General features: G+C 41.7%; 1 protein-coding gene across 1 annotated transcript in view; it reads right to left on the bottom strand.

Moving 5' to 3' along the window:
* Positions 1 to 26,996, bottom strand: part of tmtc1 (transmembrane O-mannosyltransferase targeting cadherins 1) — a 200,838-nt gene that overhangs the window by 121,558 nt on the left and 52,284 nt on the right. The window contains exons 3-4 of the mRNA XM_085768906.1: positions 9,011 to 9,084; positions 5,975 to 6,151 (exon numbers count right to left, since the gene is read on the bottom strand). Of these exons, the coding sequence (XP_085625032.1) occupies positions 5,975 to 6,151; positions 9,011 to 9,084 (251 nt within the window). The remainder of the gene's footprint in view (positions 1 to 5,974; positions 6,152 to 9,010; positions 9,085 to 26,996) is intronic.

Below are 26,996 nucleotides of genomic sequence, written 5' to 3'. Positions count from 1 at the left end.
TGCGATCGTCTTCGAACCTCTGACTTTAATTCTTGATGAATGAAAACATGAGTCTGTCTTGCGCCGGTCAAAGAATTTCACGGTGCGCGGAGGCTCATAAATGTAGTGTGAAAACGCTTCGCTTTTCCAAAACTCCTCGTTGTCCCTTTAAAAACCTTTCAATATTTTTTTTTTTCTGTCTTTGTTTTTACGTTCCTGCCTCATTATTTCATGCAATTCCTGTTTTATTTTGAAATCACTAACTCTCTCTCTGGCTTTTCACTCTCTGTCCTCCATCACGGTGATTGTCTGCCACAGTGTAATGTGTATCCTTGGTGTCTCTTTGTTTCCACTACACTAGTCTATTTAGTCTGTGTCCTCCTTGTGCCAGTTCATCTTTGTTCTCCGTGACACGACCTCCAGCCTTGTCTTTGAATAGTTTTCCTGGAGTGCCACTCTCGCTCCGTTTCTGACCTTGCCTCAGCCAGATCCTCTGGATTTGTCTGCCTTTGTTTGTCTCCTCTCTCGTGTGTCGACTCTTTTGCCTCGTAAAAAAAGAAAGCCTTTGATTTTTGAGTCCTATTTTTGTATCTGAGTCATGCGTTTGGGTCTCCGCCCCCTGGCCTTCGATTTCCCTGTGGATATGCTCCCTCTGACCTGAACCTGAACCTGAACCTGAACCTCAACACTAGCCCCAGCCAGCTGTCTAGGAATCTAATGTTTATTCAGATTCCAATGCATCTTAATGAACCGAGTGTTTCCCACTTCTTTAACAATGAAGCAAATGTTAAATATTTGTAATGGTAATCCTTTCCATCAGTTTTAAAGCTGCAGCATTGACTCTTGTTCCACGGTCATTGGAAAATACAACTGCCACAGATTTCAGGGGGGTCAATAATAACCACAACTTAATTTGTGCCAGATCCTGTTAGAATAGAAACAGGAAACAAATAGCTTGTTTGCTTAATTTGGATGCCCTTTAAAAGATTTAAGGGATTACTGTGAATGCTGTGGTTTTTTCAAAGTAAATAAATAACTCTTTGTTTGTGATGACAGTGTGGTTTAAAAAGGCCGGCATGCTCCAGACGCTGATGATATCTGATGGGTTAGATGACGTGCTCCCTCCGCTGACCGCCTGCAACAACACCCTCCACTTCCTGATCTACAGATTAGGCAAAACCTCCACCTCCACCTCAAAAGGTTCCTGTTTTCCTGGAAAGGTTCCTGGAATAGAAACAGGCCTTCCTGAACTTTAAACGCTCTGTAACTAATGAGTGTAATGAAACCGCTGCTGTAAATGTGTTATATTTGATATGTAAATGAATGAAATCTGTCACTGATAAAAATTTTTAAAAAAAACAGGCAGCCTGTCAATCAAACATGGCTGCAGGGAGACACACAGTCAAGCACACTGATACTCTCTGAACAGCCCTACAGACACATGCCCCAGGCTAGTCTGCCTAAAATAACCTATAACACATATTAAGCTAAACACACACACACACACACAACTCTCCCTTTGCACTTAGTGTTTCAGTGCGTTATCAGCTCAACCAGCCCAGTGACAGCAGGCTAATTCCAGAACATTCCAGACCGGGTTACACAGCGGGGAGGCTCCCAAAACATCTGGAACTGGCTTTGGTATGGCCAGATTTACACAGAGAGACACGCTCACACACACACACACAAACACACACACACACAGACTTATGCAAATATGGAGAAGCACACACGCACTGTAAAGCACACACTCTCTTAAAAAGCCAAAACACAGCTTTTAGTTTTGGCTGGAAATCTCTGCCTGCCCCTCCCTCCTCCCCTTCTTTCATTCAGACTATGAACACTGCAGCATTTGTTGTGTTTTTTTCTCCTTCACATAAACCTATAAATGAGTCACTGCTGACCATTTTCCAAAAGTATGACTTCTTTTCAGATTGATTGCTGTATGTTCTCTACCTAGCAGGTAGTCATTGGTTTCTTTTCCCAAAAGTCAGCTTGTCATTAAAATCAACTTGCAGAGACTTGAAAGTTGCTGCAGACAGATACTCCATCACAATGAACATTTGCCTTTAGGTTTTTGTCAGTTAATTAGGGGTGCAAGCTCCAGGGGGCTGGGGGCCATGCATGCAAAGCAGCGTGGGTTCCCAGGACCAGCAGTGCCCCATTTTAATTGCCCGGACTTATATTATTTTTTATTACTTGCAAAAGTTGTGCTGTAGTGCACACTGCAACACACAAGTTATGGAGGTGAAACTTTCAGGGAGAGAATGGAATATCACACGGCAGAAACAAATAGATATTTTCACACGTTGACGACTCTAGAGTCAGAGAAGTTATTATGTAATAATCACTTTTATGATGGTATGGAGTAAGTCAGGGGATCAGGGATTTGGGTTCATCCTCTGTTGACCATGAACGTCTGTGCAAACACTCATTGTCAATCCATCCAACAGTTGTTGAGATATTGCCATTGGGAGTAGTGGAGGGTTCAGTTGGCAGCACCCATAGTGTCAGGCTGTTGAAAAGAGCGCACACACACACACACATATAGCTCTTATAATGCATTGGGTGTCTGCATATATCCATATTTGGTCTGTGCTTGTGAACTTGACATGGGAAAGATAGCAAAACTCACATCACAATAAGCCCTGCAGCTACGAGGATGCAGAAAATAATATTTCCACTTTAAAGGGAAACACACTTTTGCTGCACTGCAGAGTAACATGTCACGCCATACCTGTGATGTGATCCATGTAAATGCCTGTAGCGCCCTCAACACATCATACAGACCTAATTAAAAAGTCACATATTGTATAAAGGTAGATTACCGTTCATTCTAAAACAAGTCTAGGTTCTATATGAAAGTATCAAAGCCTGTGAAACAGAAATGCACACAGACATTTTCAGAAACTGAGCCGTAACACCAGCCGTCTGTCACTTTGTGATATCACAACAAAGCAGTCGCTGCAGTGCTCTCAGCCCCGCCCACCTGCTTCCAACATCCACTCTTGCAGGTTTTGGTTTCTGGGTTTCTGAAATCTGCTCCATTTTTATTCAACCACTCAGAAAAAAAGTCAGCCAACAAATATTGACGACTATCCTCCTCAATAAAAATAACTGGAAAAGTGTTAACTACAACCGTTAAAGGGCAACTTCAGTTTTTTTCAACCTGGGCCCTATTTTCATATGTTTTTCTGTATATGTGAGTGATGGATAATACTTTTATTGAGGTGGCTCCAGTATTGAGCCGGGCAGGCAGCCTGCAGCCCAGCTAACGCTCTTCAACCGGGCAAGTGGCTCCCGTCAGAGTTCAACCTATAAACGTGCTTTTTTTTCACACTGACAGGCTCAGATAGTTACAATGAGTGTCCAGCAACATACTAGAAAGGAGAAATGAACGTAATAGTCTCTACCTTTAGCTGGAGGTCGCTGTTTGCTGTGATCTGTGTCCAAATCTCACCACGCCAGGTGAAGAGAGACGACCGGAGAATTTACAAATTGTAACAACAAAATGTTGGGCTGCTCTTCGCATAGCTTTCACAGAGCTTTCACAAGTTAGGGCTAACAGTTAGCTGTGCTACAAATGGATGCTAACACTCCTGTGGATGCACTGCGCCGTGCCGACCACAGGGTCTGCTGTGACCACTTTGACCGGGGATGACTACAGCCAGTCAGAAGAAGAAGAGACATGCCAAAGGTAGAGACATACGTTCATTTCTCCTTTCTAGTTTGTTGTCGGACACTCATTGTAACTATCTGAGCCTGTCAGTGTGAAAAAAATGCCCGTTTATAGGGCGAACTTTGACGGGAGCCACTTGCCTGGTTGAAGAGCGTTAGCTGGGCTGCAGGCTGCCTGCCCGGCTCAATACTGGAGCCACCTCAATAAAAGTATTATCCATCACTCACATATACAGAAAAACATATGAAAATAGGGCCCAGGTTGAAAAAAACCGAAGTTGCCCTTTAAGTTTCAGCCAAAAAAAAAAAACGATTCTGATGAAACTCATCTGCTGCTGATTTTCTGTCAAAGATACAGCTTTGTTTCAGGTGCTGTTAATTCCTTCTTCTTGCTGTGTCTGCCTGAGGAGAGTCTGTGACTACAACCTGATAAATTGCAGAAATCTCTTCACATGTGGAAGCTGTAACTTTGCCAAAAACTAGGGAAAAATGTACTCTGTGATGGAGTATCTAAATGCAGCAAGTTCAAGTCTCTACAGGTTGATTTTCCCGATGTACTGAAATGAACATAAACTAAAGGAGGAGGAGGCGCTCTAACCTGATGGTGTACTTTGGAAAAGCTTGGGCTGTAATGTGAAATGTATGCAATTTGAAGTTAATGGGCTGAAACATACAAAACACTGGCGCTTGGTCCATTAAAATAAGAGGAGCTGTAGTGCAGTTGGCCTGAAATGTGAGTGTGTTTTATCTGAAGCTCACTGCTCTCCAGGCATCTGTCCTCTCCATTATCACTGCAGGCTTCTTTTAAAAGGGCCGAGCAGGAGATGGAGAAACAGCAGCGGCACAGTGTGCTTGTAAAAAGTGGGACATGGATAATGGCATCTGTGTGAAGCCACACGGGCTTACGCACACAGGAAGGACGGTGAATTGACTGCATTCAATATCCACCCATGGAGGAAACACCCCCCCTCCTCCTCGTCCTCTCTGATGCTGGGACACTGTTGGATCTCTGTTGTGTCCAGGTTGAGCTCCAGACCTCCCTGGATCAACAGCCCAGGTAATCCTCATTATTTTCCCTTTTTCCAAAAAGAGCATTTGCACAAGGTTCTGCAGCCACTCTAACACATGCACTGCAAATAGCAGCAGGCAAATGAGCAAATATTGAACTGAGAAGAGAAGATACGTTGTAGATAAAATAACAGGCAATAAAGCATTGCTTAATTTCATCTGTCTGTACTGTGGTGTACTTTCCTGAGTGCAGAGTGCAAATTTGTTCAGGTTTTATTCTAGTTGTCATGTTGAATAGAAGTATTGTGTTAGAGCAATGAAAGATTATGCGCTCATGAGAGCAGTGAGAACCAGAGAGCCCTCGACTGGCTCAGAATTTCTCTTTGGGTTAATTCTGAGGCCAAACTGTGTAGAAATATAATAACAAAAACTTTTTCATTATGAAGGATGTTTTAAGTGTTTTCAGTGCCAATATACTACATTTATATTCAGTTACTGGTCCATGTATTAAAGGGCCTTGATTGTAGGTTTATTCATATGTGGAAGAATACGTTTGAGACTTGAATGTGTCTGTTGGTTTCCAGGTCTCAGGCAACTTAAGAATTCAAGTATGTTGTAATTTTTGCGAGTAAAATGATCAAGTCTACAACTCTGTGAACCCACTATTGAATTTTTTCTGTGTTTCAGTCTCAAGTAAAGTCTCAAGACTCATGAAAACAAGTCTTTGAAAGTTAGTCCAAGCCAGATCACAAGTTAATTGCAGGTTTTTCAGATAAAAGGAACCAAGAGAGATGAGCAGTGCATCACCGGCTATAAAAAAAAAAGTCCATTAAATTAAATTAAATTAAATCAAACATCTGTTTTTAAGTGTCCAGATGTTTTTGTTTAAATGCATGTGTGTACCTACATCATCTAAACCCAACTTCCAACCAATCCAGGTCTGCTATTCATTTAAAATGATGAGGTTTGGCACAAGTTTTCTCATATCAGAGAGGAGAAGTAGTTTCCATGGATCAAAGTACGCAAACACCCACAAATACATTAAAGATCTGAGTCGTCTGAATCCCAGCCGTTGGACTACACGCAGCTTCAGAAAAAAAAAAAAAAAACTGCCTCCAAAACAAATTGTCTGGTTGCAGTGGGCAGCTCCCAGGTGTAAACGAGTTAAGCTGTGTGAAAACACAGCAGAGCTTTGCTGAAAAGCTACGTGCACGCTCCGAGCGCCGTCGCCACATAAATCAAGATAAGGGGGTGGGGTGGGGGGGAGAAATACACAAACAAAACATAAACAAACGCTCTGTGTGCTTACTGGATGAGAGGCTTGCGGCAGAGCACCAGGGCGTCGTAGAGCGCGCACACGCCGAAGACGGTGATGCCCGTCTCCTTCACCAGCATGGCGCACGTGCCCAGCAACAGACTGACCAGCAGAGACCACGGCGAGACGGTGCAGGGCAGGGAGTCCTCGGAGACACACACACCCACACTCCTGGGAGACAGAAAGGAGGGAGAACAGAGTCACGTTAGACAGAGGACTCATCGCAGAGACATGTGCAATGACCTATATATTCTTCTATATCATTCCTCTATCATCAGAGCCCATATTAATACCTTTTGTAGCTGTCGTTTTCTAGGACACACTCATTTTTACATTTCTATAATCACTATCATGTGTAATGTTGTGCGATCTTCCAATAATAAGTCAGATCTGACACTTATATCTATCTAAATAGTGATTAAACATGTGTCTGTCTGTTTGATCTATAATCTTTAATCATTGATCTCATTAAGTTACTCCTAATTAAAGTTGTATTTTCATATTGATTTGTCATTTGAACCAGAAACTGTATTCACGTTTTGCCATAGAACATAAATCTGTCCCTCACTCCCTGCTTGTAGTCATTTGATGATGCTATTAAGCCGTAGTCATAGCAGCGCCTCCTGACAACAGGAAGTGGCCCTTGTAAGTCTCAGAAGACTCGTTTCATTTGCAAGAAATTTCCATAGTCTGGTCTGTACTTGATATAAAGGAACATAATGCCTGGTGCTGCATGTTGACTAACACCATAGTGAACACATGTGCTAATACAAAACATGCAGTATGTTGTCTCTGCAACCACACATGAGGTCTATGAGGTAATGTGTATGTGGAAGCTGATATAATTTTATCCAGGTCTTGGTCTAATTAAGATAGTTGGGTTTTTTGCTACAATTGTCCTTTTTTCCCCCTTTTTCTGTGTATTGTATGTATCACATTCTATTTCAAGCTTATAGCCTATTGTCTTGTTGCTGTGCATAAGAGTTTTTTTATTTTCTGATATAGTAGGTATATTTATGATGGTTCACTTTTTCCTAGCTATAAGTAAATTATTATGATGCATTATCGATTATAAAACGGAAAGGTGAAATCCGGCAATCTGACTGGTTGTTAACCGTGGTATAATGAGCATATACCACGGCTACTATTCTAAAGCCTTATCACAGTGCAGGCTATCACTCCGCATCAGGCACGTATGACTGGTATGAACAGAAGTTGTTGTCATGTTAAAAAATGGACTAAAGTAGTTGAATTCACATGTTTAAGGTGAACTTTCACCTCCGGGGAGGGTTAACAATGGTAGAGGGGACTGAGCAGTGACTTTCACCTGAAAAAAAAGCGGAGGAAAAGACGAGATGCAGAGCTAACTTGGAGCTAACGTCTGGAGAGGTGGGACTATTTTTTTCACAGTGAGGCTATTTTATTGGATAATATGTATTTCTGGTTGAATAAAACTACATGAAATTGATTGCGTATCCCTCTTTTATATTGCCATTGCTTCGCGTCGGGCCGAACAACGCCCCTTAGCCGTGGTATAATGAGCATATACCACGGACTGGAGTGATATATTGCTTAAAGCAGAAGTAAGCGATCCGGTCGTTTTGGCTAATGCTGCGTTCCAGGTAGGCTTTTGAAACCGTAAATTACAGCTTCAAGTCACAACTTACGACTTTGTAGCGTTTCAGGCAACCCACTCGTGTTTTTCCGACCTGTTTTACCTGTGAAAGTCACTATAACGGCCACTCGTTACTTCCGACCCGTGAACTCGTACCAGATTGAACTGGTATGACTTCACAGGTCGGAAAAACACGAGTTACGAGTTTCCTTGAACGCACCATAACAGTCCTCGTCCCTACGTCACCACATTCACGGCGTCCCTTGGCTGCACACACAGCCCTGCATGCCGTTCTCTCTCCTCATTGGATAAAAACTGTAGGATACGATAAATGTTTTCTCCTCAGCTCAGAGCAGAGCAGAGTGACTGACAGACTCGTGTTTCGGTCCAAACACTCTATGTAAGTGATTGCTGTCGGAAGATACAACTATTTAAGACTTATATTAACACAAATATATCACTTACTTCTGCTTTAAATATATCACAGTCTTGAATGATTTCTATGAATGGGTTTTATACCGTTTTTTGGACTGGCACCTGAGCGTCACTGGAGACCTTTAGAATGAGCACGCCTAATCTACCTATTGTAATGACATCTACTCATCAGTGTGCTGTTGTCACAACACATACATAATGCACATATAAGCTGCCAATAGTAATTCTTCTCCTACTGTGCACTCATAGTGGGTCAATGGGTGCACAGTTTGAGTTATATGTCTATATAATTCTATAATAATTTAAAAACAAAATAATTGCTTCAATTTTCTTCTGCAGATAAGTTTGTTTCCAGCTTGTTAGCGCTGATCACTCCTTTGTCCTGACCTGTACAACCTGTTTTTATCTGGACTCGGTGTTCTTCCACATCTCATTAATAAAACTGGTGAGTACAATGGTATTATTACAGATAAGACAGAAGGCCAGAGCTATGATAATTAGACCTCAGCTAATCACACCCTCGCACTGTCGCACATATCGGGGGTGTTGCTGGGTTTGCTAGTGCGCTCTCATGACCACTGGAGACTGTGTGAAGGAGTAAAACGTTATTTACTGTGTGGAATGTGTCAGCGGCCATGATGTACTGCACATTCTCTAGTAATTCACTTTTGCCACTGTGACAGGGGGAGCCTGTTCTCTGTTCTAGTAACAAACTGCAGCTCATTGTAAACCTATTACCACTATTAAAAGCTTAACATATAACAAAGTCGGAGTCAGAATGAAGCAATAAGGAAACAATGAGCGAGCGTTGGAGGTTGATAAATGCTGACAAGTGACTCCTTTGTAGCAGCTCAAGTCGTCATCCTCATCAGTCCCTCAGGCAGACTAATGTCTTTTACACATGTGTATCCATGTATGTGTGTGTGTGTGTGTGTGTGTGTGTGGGGGTGGGGGGGGGGGGTGGTACACAGTCATCTTACCTAATATAGGAGAGGAACGTCAGCAAGAACAGCAAACAGGCCAAGACATCAGCCCTGCCCACGATCCCAGACACCTGCAACACACACACACACACAGATTTTAGAGAGTGTTTGTGTACTGCTGCGCAGCCGTGGTGATGAAACACTGCTGGATGATGTCCATGTGGAGCCCATTAAGTGTCGACACTCCAGCTTTACCGGCTGCGCATCGCCGTCTCTGCGGAATCTGAGAAATGTTTGTTTATACCAAAAAACCTGAGAGCAGAATTACCATGATTACGGCTCAGACAGGTGCCCATTATCACAGCCAAGAGTGAGTAGAAAGGCTTCTCTGGTAATGGCTGCGCAGTGCGCAAGCACACATGCTGTTTGAGAGGTTTTCGCTCACTTTGAGTATAGATACAGATAAAAACTGTAAAAATGACTGTAATCAAGCCAGATCTCCAACATTTCCTCCTGTATAGCGCCTGATAAAGAGAGAACGACATCCGCATCCTCCATTTCCCTCGCGGTGTTCCAAGTCCTGTCAGAAGTGTGCGACATCTCACAACGGCCTTAGAAATACATGTGGTGGGTGTGTCAGGGCGACAGCACAAACAGCCATTAAAATACCAGAGGGCCGCCGCGCGCACAGCAATGTTAAAGCTGACCCTCAACCCTAACACACAATCTGCGTCACTTTGCATCCAGTACGAGTGGAGATGCTGCTCTGGATGATTAAAAATGCTCACCATCTGGTCATGCTAGATGAAGAGTCAGGAGATAAACAAATAATTTAGGATTCATCCTCTGGGCACCTTGAACATCTGCACCTCATTTGATATCAATCCATCTACTAGTTGTGGAGATGTTTCACTACACGCCGAGAATATGAATGTTGTGGTGGTGTTCAGTTAAAAACATCAAGAGACCACCAAAGTCTTTCTCTGAAGACCACAAATCTCAGGACAAAGTGTCCAGGTCTCCATCCTGTAGTTGTTGAAATATGTAAGTCTGAAAGTTGTGGACTGATCATTAAAGGGATAGTTCAACATAGCGGAGCAGAGCCGTGAGCTGCTCAGAGCTACTCTACGGAGGCTCATCATCAAATACACAATCCAACAACTCCAAAACGCTCTGGTGGACAAGTTGTGACCTGCACATTCACCACGCTATGAGATAATAACGAGACAGAGTTGTTTTCTGCTCCGCCGCTCTAAAAATAGCTTGCACCGACAAATAAAAGTAACGAACCTACTCCTAAAACTACAGGGATTATGGCAATGGGCCAATTTGTCAAAATGTTGAACTATCCCTTTAAGACATTTCTGTTTCTTTGTTTTTTCGCCGTATAAAAGTTACGTTTTTGCTTATGTGATAGATGAAAGCTGCAAACCATGATAACAAAAAAAAAACAGAAAGTTACACACATTTGTTTGGATTGTGTTTGAGGCGATTTCAAGTTTATCTGTTCATGACTTATTCTCATTCTTCGGAGCAGTATATGGGTTTTTTTTTTTCTAGTCTTAAATAAATAAACTCCAAACCCTGTGCTGAACTAAATATCTAACAGGCATCATCAACATCCATCTCTCACACAGAAGAAGTACTAATCCCATTTACATTTTAGTGTGCCTGTAACAGCCAGCAGAGCCAGTAGGAGTGTGTAATTCAGTGCCATGACCAACAATAGATAAAGATACAGAGAAAAGGGCAAACAGTGTTAATGCTGATATAACTGGGTTAGGCTTCAAAACTTTACAAAGGGACAGGTTGGGTGAGTTTTTCCAGTTCTGAATAAAGTGTGACGATTTGAAAATAAAGAGACAGAAAAACACTGAACAATAAACACACAACAGGTGTTGCAGTTGCAGGTTGTATGATTTATACCAGCGTTCTTATTAAGTGTCTGTGACCATTTCAGCTGTCTGACTGCAACTAGCTGCTGTAAAACTCTGGCCGGCCTGAGCCACAGGAATAATCAGAGAGTTTATACCCAGTCAGCCGAACGCTGCTCTGCTCTGGCTGTTTGTTCTACCAGCCAGCAGGAGCCTTTCAGGATGTATTGCAGACTGTTGGCAAACGTAGACAAAACTGTTAGCTCCCTGTCTGGGGAGTAATAGACAGTATGTGTTGTATATCGTCTAAAATTTGGCAGTGTTTCTCCATAAAGCTGATCTACAGTATCGGCCGCACTTCCAGCCTTTGGTCTTTGTGTGTGTGTGTGTGTGTGTGTGTGTGAGCGTGTATGTGTGGAGAAGCAGTCGACCACGGCCACGGCCTGGCAGAGCAGCAGTAAACATGTCCAGCAGACAGTGATAAAGAGCAGGCGGAGTGGGGGGTGAGGACTGAGAGAAGCACGAGGAGAGGAGGGATGGAGGGGGGAGGATGGACTTTCCTGTGATATCTCAGCAGCTCCCACGCAAATACACACACACACACATGAGCTGGCACAAGGACGGTGGGAGTGAGCAGGGAACAAAAGAGCAGAAGACATATTAAATTACAAGAGGATCAAATTAGGGCTGGCTGGAATGGTCAAAAGCTTTCTTTGCCAAGATATTCAACTGTAAAATCTGTAATCGAATGCCTTGTTTCTGTTGTTTTATTCAAGGTTCTGTAGAGGCTCCACAGGACAGATCATAGCCTACATACAGATCATACCCAGCACACTGTTCTTATTCAAGGCACAACCGTTAAGACATGAAAGACTGCACATGCTGAAATTTAAACAGGTTATCGCTGGGAAATGAGTGCAGTGATGCACAATATTTTATTTACTATTAACCAAATTCCCAAAACAAGAAATTAAAGTTTTATTTTAAGAAAAAGTGGCCCTTAATGTGTGTTTATGACAGTATAATTTGATTGGTGAGGTATCTGTGTGGGCAAGCGCTAAAAATAGTAGGCTATGACTCAATTCTAGTGGTTGCACAGACAGTTTATCAACAGGCCAACGGTGTTAGCTGTTGTTGACATGTTTACTGCTGAGCTCTGACTTATGACAGTCTAGTAATTTGTCAGCTTCTGTTTTCATCTGAAAAACAGATATGATGAAACAATATTTCATGGCGATTAATCATTCACAATGAAATCCCGACTAATGCACAAAAAGAATAAAAGAATGTTTTTAAGGAACAGATTTACTGTAAAACCAGGTGAAAAATGTCTTTTGAGTCTTTCATGTTATTCTTGGAAGGAGGGAGTGGGTTCTAGGATTAATGTCAGCAGTCAACCACCTAAACCTCACTTTAGATGTCCACTCAGGAAATAACACTACGTTATCTGATACTTTAGCCTCTCAAGCTAAACCCTCATGGTGAACAGTGAGCGGCGAGTATTGACAGAGAGAGTTTCAACAGCGGCTCTGTTCAAACAGTGTGAGTGTGGAGACGACACCTACTGAGGAGAGTCGGGCTGTATCGCTGCACAGCAGATGGATAAAGGTACTGTTTGTGTATATGTATGTGTGTATGTGTGTGTGTGTATGAGAACAAGTGAGCAGCACCTTTTCCACCTGCCTCTTCATAGACAAGAACGACACCTGTCACCATGGTAACTGCTGCCTTAAAATATTTAATAGACATAAAAATTTCAGATACAACAAACTACAAAAACTGATTACAATGTCTTTGTTGTTGACTACATCTAAAAACTAAATGAAAACCAGGCACCAAAATGAATACAGTTTTAATTAGCTACAACTGGCGCCATAACTGGCTTAGCTTTTAGCTAGCTAGTAGCTACACCTCCTTTCTAGGAGGTCAGAAAATATCGATACAATAAAATACTGAAACATTTTGTGACGCTGTATGGATTCTTCAAAGCACTGTCTAGATCAGTGGTTCCGGACCCATATTTTTACCATTGAAAACTTTGGTGTTTATCTATTTAAATACACAAATAAATGTTTAATGTGGCCCTTGAATTTAGTTGATATATCAACATATATGAATTAAATGCTTAGCCTACTAATTTATTTAACATTTTAATTACATTAAAATTATTCATCTTTGGCGCCCCCCAGGTTGGGAACCACTGGTCTAGATATTTTATCAACTGTTGACATTTTGACAGTGGTTTTGCTTTGTATTTCAGCCTCCAACCATCAGTAATTCCTTTCTGGTCGGTAACTTGTTCAGATTGCACAAAAAGTAAGAGTAGGCTATGATGTAGGATGTTATAGGAACTGTGAAATGATGAGTTTGAGTGCATAAAAAGGAACTGCATTTGCAATGTATAATTTTGCAGTATCCCTATATATCATATCATCCAGCCTTTGGGATATGTATCGTATCTAGGCTATCTAGGCTATAGTGTGAGTAAATGAGAACATTAGCGAGTTATGCTAACTAGCTTCCTCTTTCCCAGTGAATTAGTGAATTAGCCAGGATTGTGAGTGGAATATAAACAATACAAAATGATTCTCCCAGATGTTAATTACACAGACAGCTCAACACTAATCAACTCATTGCCTGGCACAGCTGACTCTTGAGATATCAATACACCTCCTCCAAGGCATCATGACAGAGGCAGAGAGGCACAGATGTCCAATAACTCCTTCCTTCAAACTCTTTTTTTTTTTTTTTTAATACGGGGAAAATATACAAGATAGGTGTAACATTATTTTAGGTTATACTGCTTCAATCATCAATTTCTGAATGTGTAAGCACCTCTGGAACCCTGAAACACTGTTCTACTTTTTAGTTGTATTCATGTGTCATAGAAACAACAGCAACCCCACATGGGATTAAATGGTAAATGGACTGTATTTAAATAGAGCTTCACTATGATCGACCACTCAAAGCACTTTACAGGACAAGTCGTATTCAGCCATTCACAAACACACGCACACTGTACTGTGTACTGATGGACGGCTGCAGAGCTGCACTTGTCGAGGCCATCGCCGGCTTGCCTCTCTTAAAAAACACGCATCCTTTGGTAGTATATATGAAAGGAACATAACAATATAAGTGCTTCATGTGGAAAACATCCAACAGAACTGTTCCTCGAAAAGAACTGCTATATATCTACAACTAAAGGGAGTCTATTCTCAGCTTCCAGCTTTTCTCCAAGTTACAGTCTAATTTAAATGTTTCATGTGTTGTGTGAACAGTGATTCAGTCTTTGTGCATCATCCATATTTACAAACTATAAACAAGTGTTGCACAGTTCCCAGTTTTAAGGAACAAGAGAAAACAAAGTGGAGCTCATTTCCTTTCATTCAAACACAACACTGAGCAAAATCTGATTATCTCCTTCCAGACGGATGATCTGTCCAGAAAAAAAACACACAAAAAAACCCCTACCAGATTTTAACCAACAACACACAGCTCTTTGCTCTCAAGATAGATCACACACAACATAATTCTCAGTACCAGATTCATTTATATCATCCTTAATGTTTGGTTTACTCCATCAGCAGCAGCCCACTGCTCTCTAGTCTGAGGAGACACACAATCTCTGAACAAACCGATCTTAAGCTTTTCATTATTAAAAAAAGAGCCACATCAAATCCAGTCGATGTTTTACCCACTCAACCAATAGTTTGTTTATCCCACATTAACATCTTCCTTGTCCTTTCTACAACATCATGTAACTGAATTACTTAATAACTCTGTTACACATGCAGTGTTTTCCATCCAGCCTCGAACGCTTCCCATCCCACGTCCCCCACTGTGGCATCAGAGCACATCCACATCCAGGGAATATCTTATTGCACTGTCTAAACCTGAGCAGTGTAATCACAGGACACACATGAGCTTGAGAAAGTTTGGAGTGTGAAAAACTATCATCCTTCCAGTTTTTTTCCCCCATATTTCTCCCACATCTCTACCTGCTGATGCAGCAGGAAGCCTGACAGCTTTTATGAAATTGATATGTTCGACAGTGCAGAAACTGAATCTGCATAGTTCAGCTTATGTGATCCAACTAAGTACTAAGAGAAGTAAAGGAATTCCCAAAGTGAATCAGTTCCATTTTCTTTTCTTTTTCTTTTTTTTTGTTCATGAACAGGTTCTATTTTTGACACTGTTCATTAGTGGATATTTTTTGTTTTGTTTTTCAGAAAGCAAACAGTTTTTTCTGCTTCCATAAATAACGTCAAGCCAATTCATGTAATACTCCTTTAATCTTACCGTCACTATATGGACACTATAGAGGGCTATAGCTCTATAGACTACAAATCTTGTATTTTATTCCAAAGATGAAGCTGAATTCGTTCATGGACACCTCTGAAAGACAGAAACACACAATGACTGACTGAGCGGTTATTCAGAACAGATCGGTATCTGCTAGAACATTAAATTGAGTAACCCAGTTTATACAGTCAAAAGTTCTTTAACAGCTGAATGGACCTTGAGCTGAGACGGTGTGTTGTGACCTGCCGTTTCTACGTCTGACACTGAACTCATAAAACATGGTGTGTTCACAGATGGTGAAGGTATTTTAACATCACTTAAAGAAACACAAAACACGCCCAAATCCATGATGTCATTGCAGCTGCTCTGTCTTTGATTACTGATGAAGGCCACTTTCGATTTACTGCTTTACTTTTTCAATAACACGGCCGCTCTGAAGAATCGACTCGTGTGCAGACACTTTGTTCACAGGGCCTGAAACAACACAACAGGCTGTAGAGGACAGACATCCCATGGCACATGAGCGCCATGTTGACAGTTATTACACGATTTGGTTGAATGTTGTATCAAAATGAAATTCTAATCCAGAAATATCATGGTTACTTAAGCCAGCAAGTTAGAAACCAGCTGCCAGCTTGCACATATGCTACGTTTCGCACCATGTTGGCAGATTGGAGGGAATGAGAAAAAATTACAATTACTCTGGTTTGTTCATGCATTACCCGAAGATTAGCTGCCTTGTAGTCAAGCTACATACATTTAAATTAAGTCTAAATTAGCTTTTTTCATTGTTTTACATATTTTGCAATCATGACTCATGACAGTGTGTGGTTAGCCTAGCTTAGCATAACTGGAGCTGGCTCTGTTTAACAGTACACCTGTTAATACCTCTATAGCTGACTAAATAACATGCACTGTGCTATGTATTTAGTATGCACGTTTTTGTGTTGTTGTTTTGTTTTGTTTTTTTTTGCTTTTCTCTTCTGGATAACTAGGATGGCTATTGGACCACCAGTGACAATTCAGGATGATTTATGCTTTGCACTGAGACAAATATTGCATTCTATTACCCTGTCATATTTAGCTTATTGAAGATAAGCCTTACTGTGATTGTTCTGTTTTGCACCTGTGTTATTTTTTGTAGTGTTGTGATAATTTTCTCTGAAAGTTCATAAACACATTTAAAGGATAATTGCTGTTTTTTTTACAGTCTGCATTGCTGCATTGCGCTGCCCTGTGTACTCACATTATATGGATATACGCAGCTCTCTGCTGGATCTAATTTTGTCGAAACGACTTGTAATGACACCAAAGTTATCTGGGTGAGTAAATGATCGTATTTTATGCTAGAAATACGGTCCAGATTGTAATAAACGGCAATTCTCCTTTAACCCTCCTATTACCTTCAAATTTACTAACACCTTTTACCCTTGGGGTCAATTTGACCCCAGTAATTTAAACCTTCAGAAAATTATTAGAATTAAAATTGGTTGTCCAACCTATGTGTCAGGAACCTTATGTTTGTTTGTTTAGTACCTTAATAGCCCTTTAAATAAAATTTAAAAAATCCCTCCACCCACCCCCCTTTTACCATCCCAAACACCTGTTACAATGGAGAAATATGCAGAGGACAATAAAATTTCATTGATTGACCTAAAATTAAAAAGAGGGAGTTGAGAGACACAGGAGGGCCAACACTCGTTCTAATCAGAGGAAAACGCCTCATAATCAGAGTCCTCCTCAACATCATCCTCTGTCTCACCTCTATTTCACTTTCATGGTCAAAAAGATATGTAAACACTTTACACACAGAAAACCTTGTCTTAGAAGTCATTTTCAGTTGAGACAGAGCACACAGAGCACCAAGAGAAATGGTTTAGAAGGCTGCTGTGCATGTCTTTATATGTTTGCTCCACCCCATGTTGTGTAAACTATCAATATCTTCAGGAGAGCCATATTTTCTCACCCCCACAGCGTTTGAAATGTCAAAGTTCTCGCGAGAATGTTGTCATAAGTGGTTCTTGCGCTTCTACAATTTTGGATATTGTTTATAGGGCCCTAAAGCTTTTTGAAGATTATAGTTCCATGTTATAGTGATTTCAATATCATCCAAAACTACCAAAACAAATGTGTGTAAAATGTTGTTATTTCTTATGTTTTATGCAGCTAAAACAGCCTGGGGTCAATTTGACCCCAAGGAACACCGATGCGTACAGTATGTGTACAGGACATTAAAAAATATTATCATATTAATTTTATGTTTACCTAGTTAATTAATATAAACCATTAACATAGGAAAAGTCATCAAATATGAAGCAAAACAAATGACATCAATCACTTTTTTAGAGACGTTAAACATCACATGAGGTCAAATTAGGGTTAGGGTAAGGGTAATAGGAGGGTTAAAAAAAAATGAACGTGCACTGTTGCAATAGTCTATCTCTAACTAAAATGGACAAGTTGTTATAAAGTGCAACTAGTTTTTGGCGAACATCAGCCAGGAAGAGAGTCCCTGCTGGTTGCATGGCAACTTTACAGCAAGGACAAGACTCCAGGAAGTCATTGCTTCTCTTCTTGTTTTCACACACCCTCAGTACCAATATATGGTGTTTACACTGAGTTGCTCTGGCCAATCTCTTTACATATACATAATATTACCACAACAATGATGTGTCTGTGAATTTAAGACCAAAGTTAGCAAACACAATAAACCGGCATCATGTTTCATCACCCACATTTGTCCATTTATCCACAGGAAAGGGGGAAAGACACCACAAAACAATAATACGGAGGCAGAAATGCAAAGCACATGGGCAACAGGGACTTTTTCCAATAGTGTTCAAGGTTGGACTGTTCCTTTAAAGATACAATCAAAGCCAAATGCTGCTCAGTATTTGCAGAGGAAGGGTGTGTCTGTCAGGGACGTCTATTGGAAGCAGCTGCAGCTTTCGGGAAGTTTCACACTGACACTGTTGGTCTTTCTATAGCTGTGAGGACCAATGATGCAATCCCTGGGCCCTAAAACAACCACCACCGCTGCAACGTCGAACCTCAACCTCAACCTCAACCCTTACCCAAACCTCAACCCCATTCTGACCTCAACCCTTTGAAGACGCGAGGAACCGGCCCGAAATGTTCCCACGATTGGTTTCAAACAAAATTTGTCCACAGAGCCGGAGAGAGAGACGGGTACGCACACACACACACAGACACACGTGTGCATATCAGAGGCTTTGCCCTGTTGAAATCAGCCAGATGAAAGATGGTCTTTGAGTGGTGAGTTGCTTAGTCACCCGTAAATACTTTGAGGGGCCAGAATGGACAAAGATGAAAGGAGGAAGTGAGGGATGAGGAGTTATCGAAGGAGAGGTGACGAGGTGCAAAGATGAAAGGACGGGGTTGGGGGGTGTAGAGGTGGTGGGGGGGGGCTGACTTGTCTCTCTGCATGAATAAAATATCAGTTTGTGATGCCTCTCTCTCCCTCGACACTCCACACACACACACACACACACACACACACACACACAATGAATAATAATATGTTTGGAATCTGAGCAACAGTAAACAGATTCCTCTCCTTGAAGCAGAGGAAGAGGAGCTGCTGTCAGAGCTGCTCAGTCCATTTAGTCACTACACACTCACACATGCACTTATTTTGACAGGCAGTCTGAATTGATCACATGCTCCGCCTTCACTCCTCCACTCCATCTCTCCTCTCCTTCCCGTCGTGACCCTTCCGTCTCTTTTCTCTCCTGTCCTCCTCCACTGACATCCCTGTGACCCCCGCGCACCATTGCGGCTTTACTCCCTGTCTACTTCTCTGCGCCGCACTGACCATTAGTGGCCTGTTGTTGTGTGTATCCAAAGTGGGATAACACGCAGCTTCAGGCAGCGGAAGTGGACGGCTGCCTACGTGAAATACGCCTCGCCTGGGTAACAGCTAAGGAGACGGAGCCATCAAGCAGCTTATCCTTTTTTTATTCAGAGCTCTGACAGCGGGCGGTGGATATCATCCCCTTAACTGTGGGTAAGCAGGTTTGCTGTCCACTCACACAGCCAGACCAGACGATTCAGTCCGTGTTTACCTCAAGGAGCAACACAGCTGATACAACAGGAAACTTAAGAGAGAACGAATCCTGCAAGGCTGGACGGTGGGTCCAGGTGGATCAAGCTGGGGGCAGAGACTGATTCATTGTGACATCACAAAGTCACAGAGGTCATACCAGTTCATTTTTCTGGAAACGTGTGCAGGTCTCTGCAGATTAAAGGGATAGTTCAACATTTTGGCAAATTGTCCCATTGCCATAATCCCAATAGTTTTAGGAGTAGGTTTGTTATCTTTGACTGTCGGTGCAAGCTGTTTTTAGAACGGTGCAGCAGAGCTGCGAGGTGCCGCTACGGAGGCTAATGGGATTTCTTGGTTTCCCTCATCAAACTCATCAAATACACAATCCAACAACTCCAACACGCTCTCGTGGACAAGTTGTGACCTGCACATTCACCACGCTTTGAGATAATAACAGAATGTTATGAGACAGAGTTGTTTTAGAGGGAAATTCATGCAAAACCGCTGATGCGCCTTCCCGTCTGGGGCACATTTTCGGCAAGCAGTCTCTGCATTTGCCTCGAAAATGACTCTGTCTCATAACGTTCTGTTATTATCTCATAGCGAAAATTAAAGGTAATGAACCTATTGCTACGACTATAAGGATCATGGCAATGGGCCAATTTGTCAAAATGTTGAACTATCCCTTTAAGCATTTTGATTCTTTCATTGTAGCTATTTATTTAGTGCCTACATCTGCTTTATTATTTTAAAAAAAGACAGAATATCTCAATTTATACAATATGGGATGTGCAGAATGCAATGCAATAAGTATACGACTCAACATGGAATACACTCAATCATTATGCTGTATGCACAGTTAGTGTTGCTCTTTCTGTACTACAACTGAATGTACCACATTCTCTTTAAAATTTGTAAAATTTCAGACAAGACAGTGGGAGAAGGGTAAATTAGGCAGACAGAGCTGAGAGACTCAACTGTCATGGTGCATCTCAGGTCAAGGGAAAGCTCTGCATTGTTACCATGGGGGAGTTATTCTCTGACACCAGTAAAACAAAAAAGATCAGCAGTTTGATCAGAGCACAACTGCTGCAGAAACAGTGAGTTCACACCTGCAGATGCACAGGGCTGGGCCGTATCTGGCCTCTCATGGAGCTGTGGCTGCGCGTGTGTGTGTGTTGCGTCGAGCATGTAATTTACATTCTCTGCCTTAACTGGATAGTTGTGTATTCGCAGAGCGCCTGAACTACACACAAGGAAATTGTTCATTTCCTGCTGCACAGTTTGTTTCCTTGGTACAAAATAGCATTGTGGTGCTGTGTTTGTGCTGGAAGCGATCCTCCGCTCCTAGTTAGCGACTCTGTGCTTCCACTTCTGTGGGCATTTACTGTGAGCATTAAAACCTGAGTGACTGACTCACGTCTAGTTGACACCTGCTTCGCATCAGATCAGATTCAGATAAAGTTGTTCTTTTCTCAGCTTTCCAAGTGTGACTTTCCAAGGTGCTGTTCACAAACACTATCCCTGTGTGAACGGCCTGCCAGAATCTCATGGAAATACCACTCAACTCCAGGAACTCCATATGAACAATGAAGAATAGAAACTCTAGGAATAGGTAAGACTTAATTGATCCTTGGAGAGGTATTGTTGTTGAGAGAAGCCAAGAGGCATTAAATAAGAATATATTATATAACAATATGTGCAACTTAGTATAATAGCAGTAAGTGTATTGTAGAGTTGTATAATTGAAAATACAAAAATAACAGTATATTAGAAATCTATAACTGTTGTAGAATTGCCTTGGTAACAGAGTGAACATGCAGCAGGCCAACACTGTATTTGTTCTCATCTGTGTTTTTAAATGCCAAAAAAGTGCTGCTTATTATGGTTTCAGATTTTGTGACAGTTATTGCACTACATAATTCTGGTTCCTATAACCACGACATCAAATTTTTATCGTTTTATGTTTAATAGCATAGGATGTAAAACAAATTATTTGTCAACTTAAAATACTGATGCCGACTTGTTCTTATAGTTTATATTGTTTATTATTGCAACAAATTGCACCAGCCGCAGTAATTGAGGGACTACAGGTTAGAATATCTGTGTTTGTTGCACAAGCCTTGACGTTTTCCTTTTGATCTGTCACTTACAACTTAATGGAAGTGCAATAAAAAGTTAATTGGAATACCCCTTTAATCAGATCCAGGTGTTTATAGGAGGTATTTTCATTTTGATTGAGCTGTTAGTCTGATTGTTAGCGAGACAAAAGCTCAAAAGAGAGGAGGAGGAGGAGGAAAGAAAACTGCTTCGCTTCACTCTCTCACCCCTCTGCCTCACTCCCTTTACCTCGCTCTAATTTGGGCCAATTACATAATTCAGCAGGAATCTGAGCTCAGCTGCAGCTGTTTGTCTGCATCCAAACCCCAGCACAAGGGGGGGAGGAAGTGTAAAAGCACAGCTCGGTTAAACACACCCAAACACACACACACACACTGAGGGTGTGTGACTTTTTGCAGGCAGACTGTCACCCCAGGCGCTTTCTGCGAAACACTGTGTATCTCTAGTCGCCTGTCCCTTCCCTCTCTGTTTGCCCTGGCCTTGACTGACATCCCAACCACCCCGAGACAGCTTTATTCTGTGTGTTTGTGTGTGTGTGTGTGTGTGTGTGCGTGTGTGCGTGTGTGTGTGTATGTGTGTTTGTGTGAGAGAGGGCCCAGAGCAACACGGTACACATATGGCTGACAGGGTCCACACATGGCCACATTCTATCAGCAGAAAGAGGAGAGGAGGTACGGATGAATGGAGGCTTTTCAGCTCTGAAACAGGAGCTCCATTCACCGGATAGAGACCCGGCTGACTGACTGCCAGTCTGGCTATCTTGGACTCGAAAAACAGAGGGGACTGTGGTCCCGGTTCTGTTGTGGTCCGGAGCCTTTTTAACAGCATAACAATGACAAATAACTGGAGAGGGGAGGGGGAAAAAAAGGAGACACTCCAACTGTAATACAAACAGCCCCAAGGGTCAAACTAAATGTTTCCCTATTCCGGATGATTAAAAAGAGAGGAAAGCACTGAGACTGTCTGTGATCAGCGATGGGGACATCTCATTACAGATTTGGCTACTGCATAACATCAGAACTCGACAAACTGAATAACGACATAAAAACAGAAAATCCCCATGAATAATGTGAGCCATGACACCATGGTAACTGCTGCCGCTAAATATCTTGCACATTTACTCTTCAAAGCTAGCCCTTCCTCCACGGATCAATGAGACAGTGAGTGGGCTATAGAGTGAGTGGAGAGAAAGATGGTGGCATTAAGGAGAACATTATCAGTTGAAATATAAAATAAAGTTATTTTCTGATTGTTTCACTGTGGTTAAAGCACAAACCAAAACGCCCACACCTCTGCGCAGCCCTGCAGGAAAAGTGTCAGTCTGCTGGAGTTTGTGTGATTCAGCTTGGTCAAACAGACAGAGAGCAGAGGAGGGAGACGGAGACGGCGATGTAATCTGGTCTTTAGGTCCCACCCTCACACCCAGCATGCTGCTACTGGCTGGTTGTTACATATCCACTGCCCAGAGGTTGATTCCCAAAGTCATCCAAAACAAAGCAAAAAAAAAGAGAGAAGATAAATAGGCATCTCTGGTGGGGCAGATGTGATGGCTGAAGACAACTGCTTGAGGAGTGTCTTTTTAGGGAAAGGCTGCATAGTACAGTATGCCTTTAAATGTAACTATCTTCTTTATACAACATAACATCCAGCAATGTGGCTACTCTGCTTATCCATGCAGGGTCACAAGGGGTGGAGTCGATCCCATCTGACATGGGGTGAGGGTTGGGTTCAGCCTGGATTTATCAAACTTAATTCAGGATTTTGTTATCATGCCTTGATAATCTTGAATAATCTTGGCCATTTCAGATTCATTGTACAACAGAGCCAGATTAAGAGTCTACACTACAGTCATGATGGCAGGCAGCTCTGTGAGATAGTGTTGCTTTGAGCTTAACGTTAAAGGGATAGTTCACCTGAAATTCAAATTTCACTCATTATCTACTCACCCTCATGTGGACTAAGGGCTGGGAGAAGTTTCAGAGTCCTCCGTGGCTTCTCTGAGTTACAGGGGGTCTCGGCATAGCAGTGCATGTCCATAACAGTTGCAAATGGATACCAACTGTCTTCGTAACAAAAAGACACACCAAAAAACATCCAAATACCTCCATGCTGCTCGTATGTAATGTCCGTCTTGTATTGAAGCCCCGAAATGCGAAATTGTCCCGAATTAAATAATTCTATATTTCAAGCTTGTTTTTAGCGGAAGCTTCTTCTTCTTCTTCTCTTCCCGGTTCGTCCAAATTTGGCATTTCGGGGCTTCAATACAAGACGGACATTACATACGAGCAGCATGGAGGTATTTGGATGTTTTTTGGTGTGTCTTTTTGTTACGAAGACAGTTGGTATCCATTTGCAACCGTTATATGGACATGCACTGCTATGCCGAGACCCCCTATAACTCAGAGAAGCCACGGAGGACTCTGAAACTTCTCCCAGCCCTTAGTTGACATGACATTTCAATTTTGGATGAACTATCCCTTTAACATTAACATTTGATCTTAACGCTAACATGTTATGTTCACCAATGTGAGTTTGCATGTTAGCAAGCAGCAGGAAGGTAATAATGTTATGCTAGCTCATATTGTGTATCTGGACTGTTATTGTGAACTAAAATTTAGTTAGAGGTAGTTTTGTATTTGGTCCTCATGTCCCCATAACCTATGCATTACAACATCTGTAACTAACAGTGGCGTGGAGCCCCGGGGGGAAACAGCAGCTAGCAGCAGTAGTTACATTAACCCAGACTAAATTAGCACTTGCAATTAGTGAGAAATAAAGTGAATATCCCAGACCAGCTGTGGATAACACTGATTAGTAGGCTACAGCAGCTTCTTCACTCTCAGTGTCAATAACTATCATGTATTCATTTCCTGCTGTTTAGCATTGAGCAACATGTGTTAGGTTAGTGTACAGACTCTGAATATTAGATTTTCAGTGTGGATGAGAAAAGCTTCACACAGTAACAACAGTAACAATACAGGGTTGATAAAATTAATTAAGCCTATAATTATATTACAGGCTTAACAAAGTGAGGGATGTTCTGTTCAAAGCAAAGCATGTCTTTCATCCATACGCTGAAGCTCTGGCACATATAACCGACAGACAAAGCACTGATCATACAGTCTGATAAATGTTTCTCTCAGTAAACACAGTAACAGTAGCAGTGTGAGCTGCTCGTCCCTCAACACAACTGATTCTCCCCCACACAGTCCACCTTGCTGCAGTCCAATGCTCTGAGCAGATGCCCACACAAACAACTCATTTTGCTTTCTGAGTTAAAAAGGAAGTTTTGAACATTTTCCTCTTTGAGCATTTATTTCGCGAGTCCTGCTGTTTACGGCACAAAAACAACTCATCATGTTTATCTCCCTGTAAGCTCTATGTCTGGTTGGTTTTCTACCTGCTGCAGCTCCCTACGATATCACTCATAAACCTGCCTATTAGACAAATTCAAACCGAGTCCTAAGAACAGCGCTAGATTAAACTTCATCCATGTCCGTCCAGATAGACTTTGACAAACAGCTACTTAAATTCATCCAGAGAACATAGCTGGTTGTACCAGAAACATTCTATAAGAACTTTGGTTGTACATGACTTATGGTGCGATCCATTTACGTCTGAAGTCGAAAATCAAAGCTCAGAATTAAGCAGTTTCCAGTTAAAAAACAAACATGGAAGTCAGAAAAATCTATTCATTATATAATTAATATAATGAAACACAAATAGAGTGATTTTATTGTAAACTTACAACATTTTTAAAAAGCTGTGCAAACTTACAAACAAAAACATGTAATGTGCACCAAACAAATAGACGAGCCGTTAGCCTCTGCTGGCCATTGTTACCAATACTATTTAATCAACAACCCTCTAGATGTTTTTTTTACACATACAAGCAGTGTAGAAAATTTCCCAGGGATAACAATGCAGTGGTACTACGTACATGTTCAATGTGAAACAATAAAGAGGGAAATAAAAGAAAAACTGCACAGTGTTCACTCCTGTGTTGGCGCGAGTAGCAGCCAACTTACTAACTTGCAGCTTGCGGGATTTGTCCGACTTTCCGAGTTGGAGATCCGATTTCAGGGCACGTTAAGGATTAAGAATCAAACTCAAAGCTCTTCCGACAAATGGAATGCAACATAATGGCAATCCATCCAATAGTTGTTGAGATATATTAGTCCTAATTATTGCATTGGAAAAGAGAGTAACGACACGCATTGGTTCAATGGAAGCGCCTCCTGATGGCGGAATGTGGGTATTGCAAAAGCGCCCAAGAACTGTCATCTCTGCATTGTTGGTGAATGAGCAAGTGTGGTGTTTTCAATAATTTAAGGACATTTATAGATCACCCACGTTAATAGCATCATTGAGGATCCTTTACAGATGAATATTAACACATACATTAATGTTTTCAATCTACATTTTGTAATAAACTAATTATAAGTATAATTTGACCAAGACACCTAAAAACAAAAACACGGCCGTTTTCATCAATTTACAAGCAAGTGGGCAACACACATACATTGGAGTGAATGGGTTTTCTGGGCGCTTTTGCAATACCCATATCCTGCCACTCGGGGCGCAAAACCCTTACCACGGGAGTCAATGGTGGTGTCGTTTCTCTCTTTTCCAGTGCTCTAGTCCTAATCAAGTTTTTCACACCTTTACATCTACTAAAACAACAACAATCCTTAAAGTTTGAGTTGGCTATGTCAGCTTTCATGACCAGTGAAGCCGTCCTCCCTTATTAACAGATATGAATGTTTTATGTCTAACCGTGCAGAGGGGATTCAAAGCGCTGATAGCAGGTGATTAACTGATTACAACCAGATAATGATCATACAGGTTCTTTGATCTTGGAAAGCCTTCACACAACATGTCAGTCTTATCGTATCCTGCTGCTTCTACACAAGCCCACAGTCAGCTGTGGTCAGTTACTTGGCTATCATAGCTAATGATATCACCTAATGACATTAGCTATCTAAAAATGAAGCCAAATTACCGTCGCTTTGAAAAAATGACACACACATGATGCCGTTTAGTGCTATTCTCTGATAGTCAAACAGGCTGGGCAGAAACAAACCGTGGACCTAACAGGACTGTTTTCATCCCACTGGTCAGACCAGGAGCCAAGCTGTGAGCTGTTCTGAGGCTTTACTGGCAGTAGGCACAATGTTTTCACCTCACGAACAATTAGTCGTCTGATTGGCGACTAGGCGTTTTATTTTAGGTGAAGACTTGGACCATGCAGCGGGGACAAATCTCTATCTTTAGACTGACGGGGAACTGAAGGCGGCTTCTGTTCAGAAACTTTCACCACTTCCCCCGTCATTCTGAAGTGTCAGCAAGGAGGGAGTTCATTTGAGAACACGAGACGGAGCTGAACTTGTGAGTAATAGCCTGGGTGAGGAGTGTGTCTCAGTGTGTGTGTGAGTGTGTGTGTCTGCCATAGTCATTCCTTATCATGATAAGAGAAATGAACTCCATCTGGTTTAAATGACGGAGCCTAGCCTGTTAATAATGAGCTAAAGTCTGGGACTCATCAAGCTGTGTGTGTACAGGTTTGTGTACAGGCAAGTGTCCATCCACTTCGCTCTATTTGCTCAGTAGTAAATGGAAACTGGAAATGTTCCTAAAATGTGCGTATATGGATTGAATTTGGATAGCTGCTCTCATTTTG

Source organism: Trachurus japonicus, chromosome 23, assembly GCF_045865225.1.
Source record: "Trachurus japonicus isolate A0001 chromosome 23, Traja_1.0".
In the NCBI taxonomy this organism is placed as follows: domain Eukaryota; kingdom Metazoa; phylum Chordata; class Actinopteri; order Carangiformes; family Carangidae; genus Trachurus; species Trachurus japonicus.
This window is presented reverse-complemented; position numbering and strand designations above follow the sequence as displayed.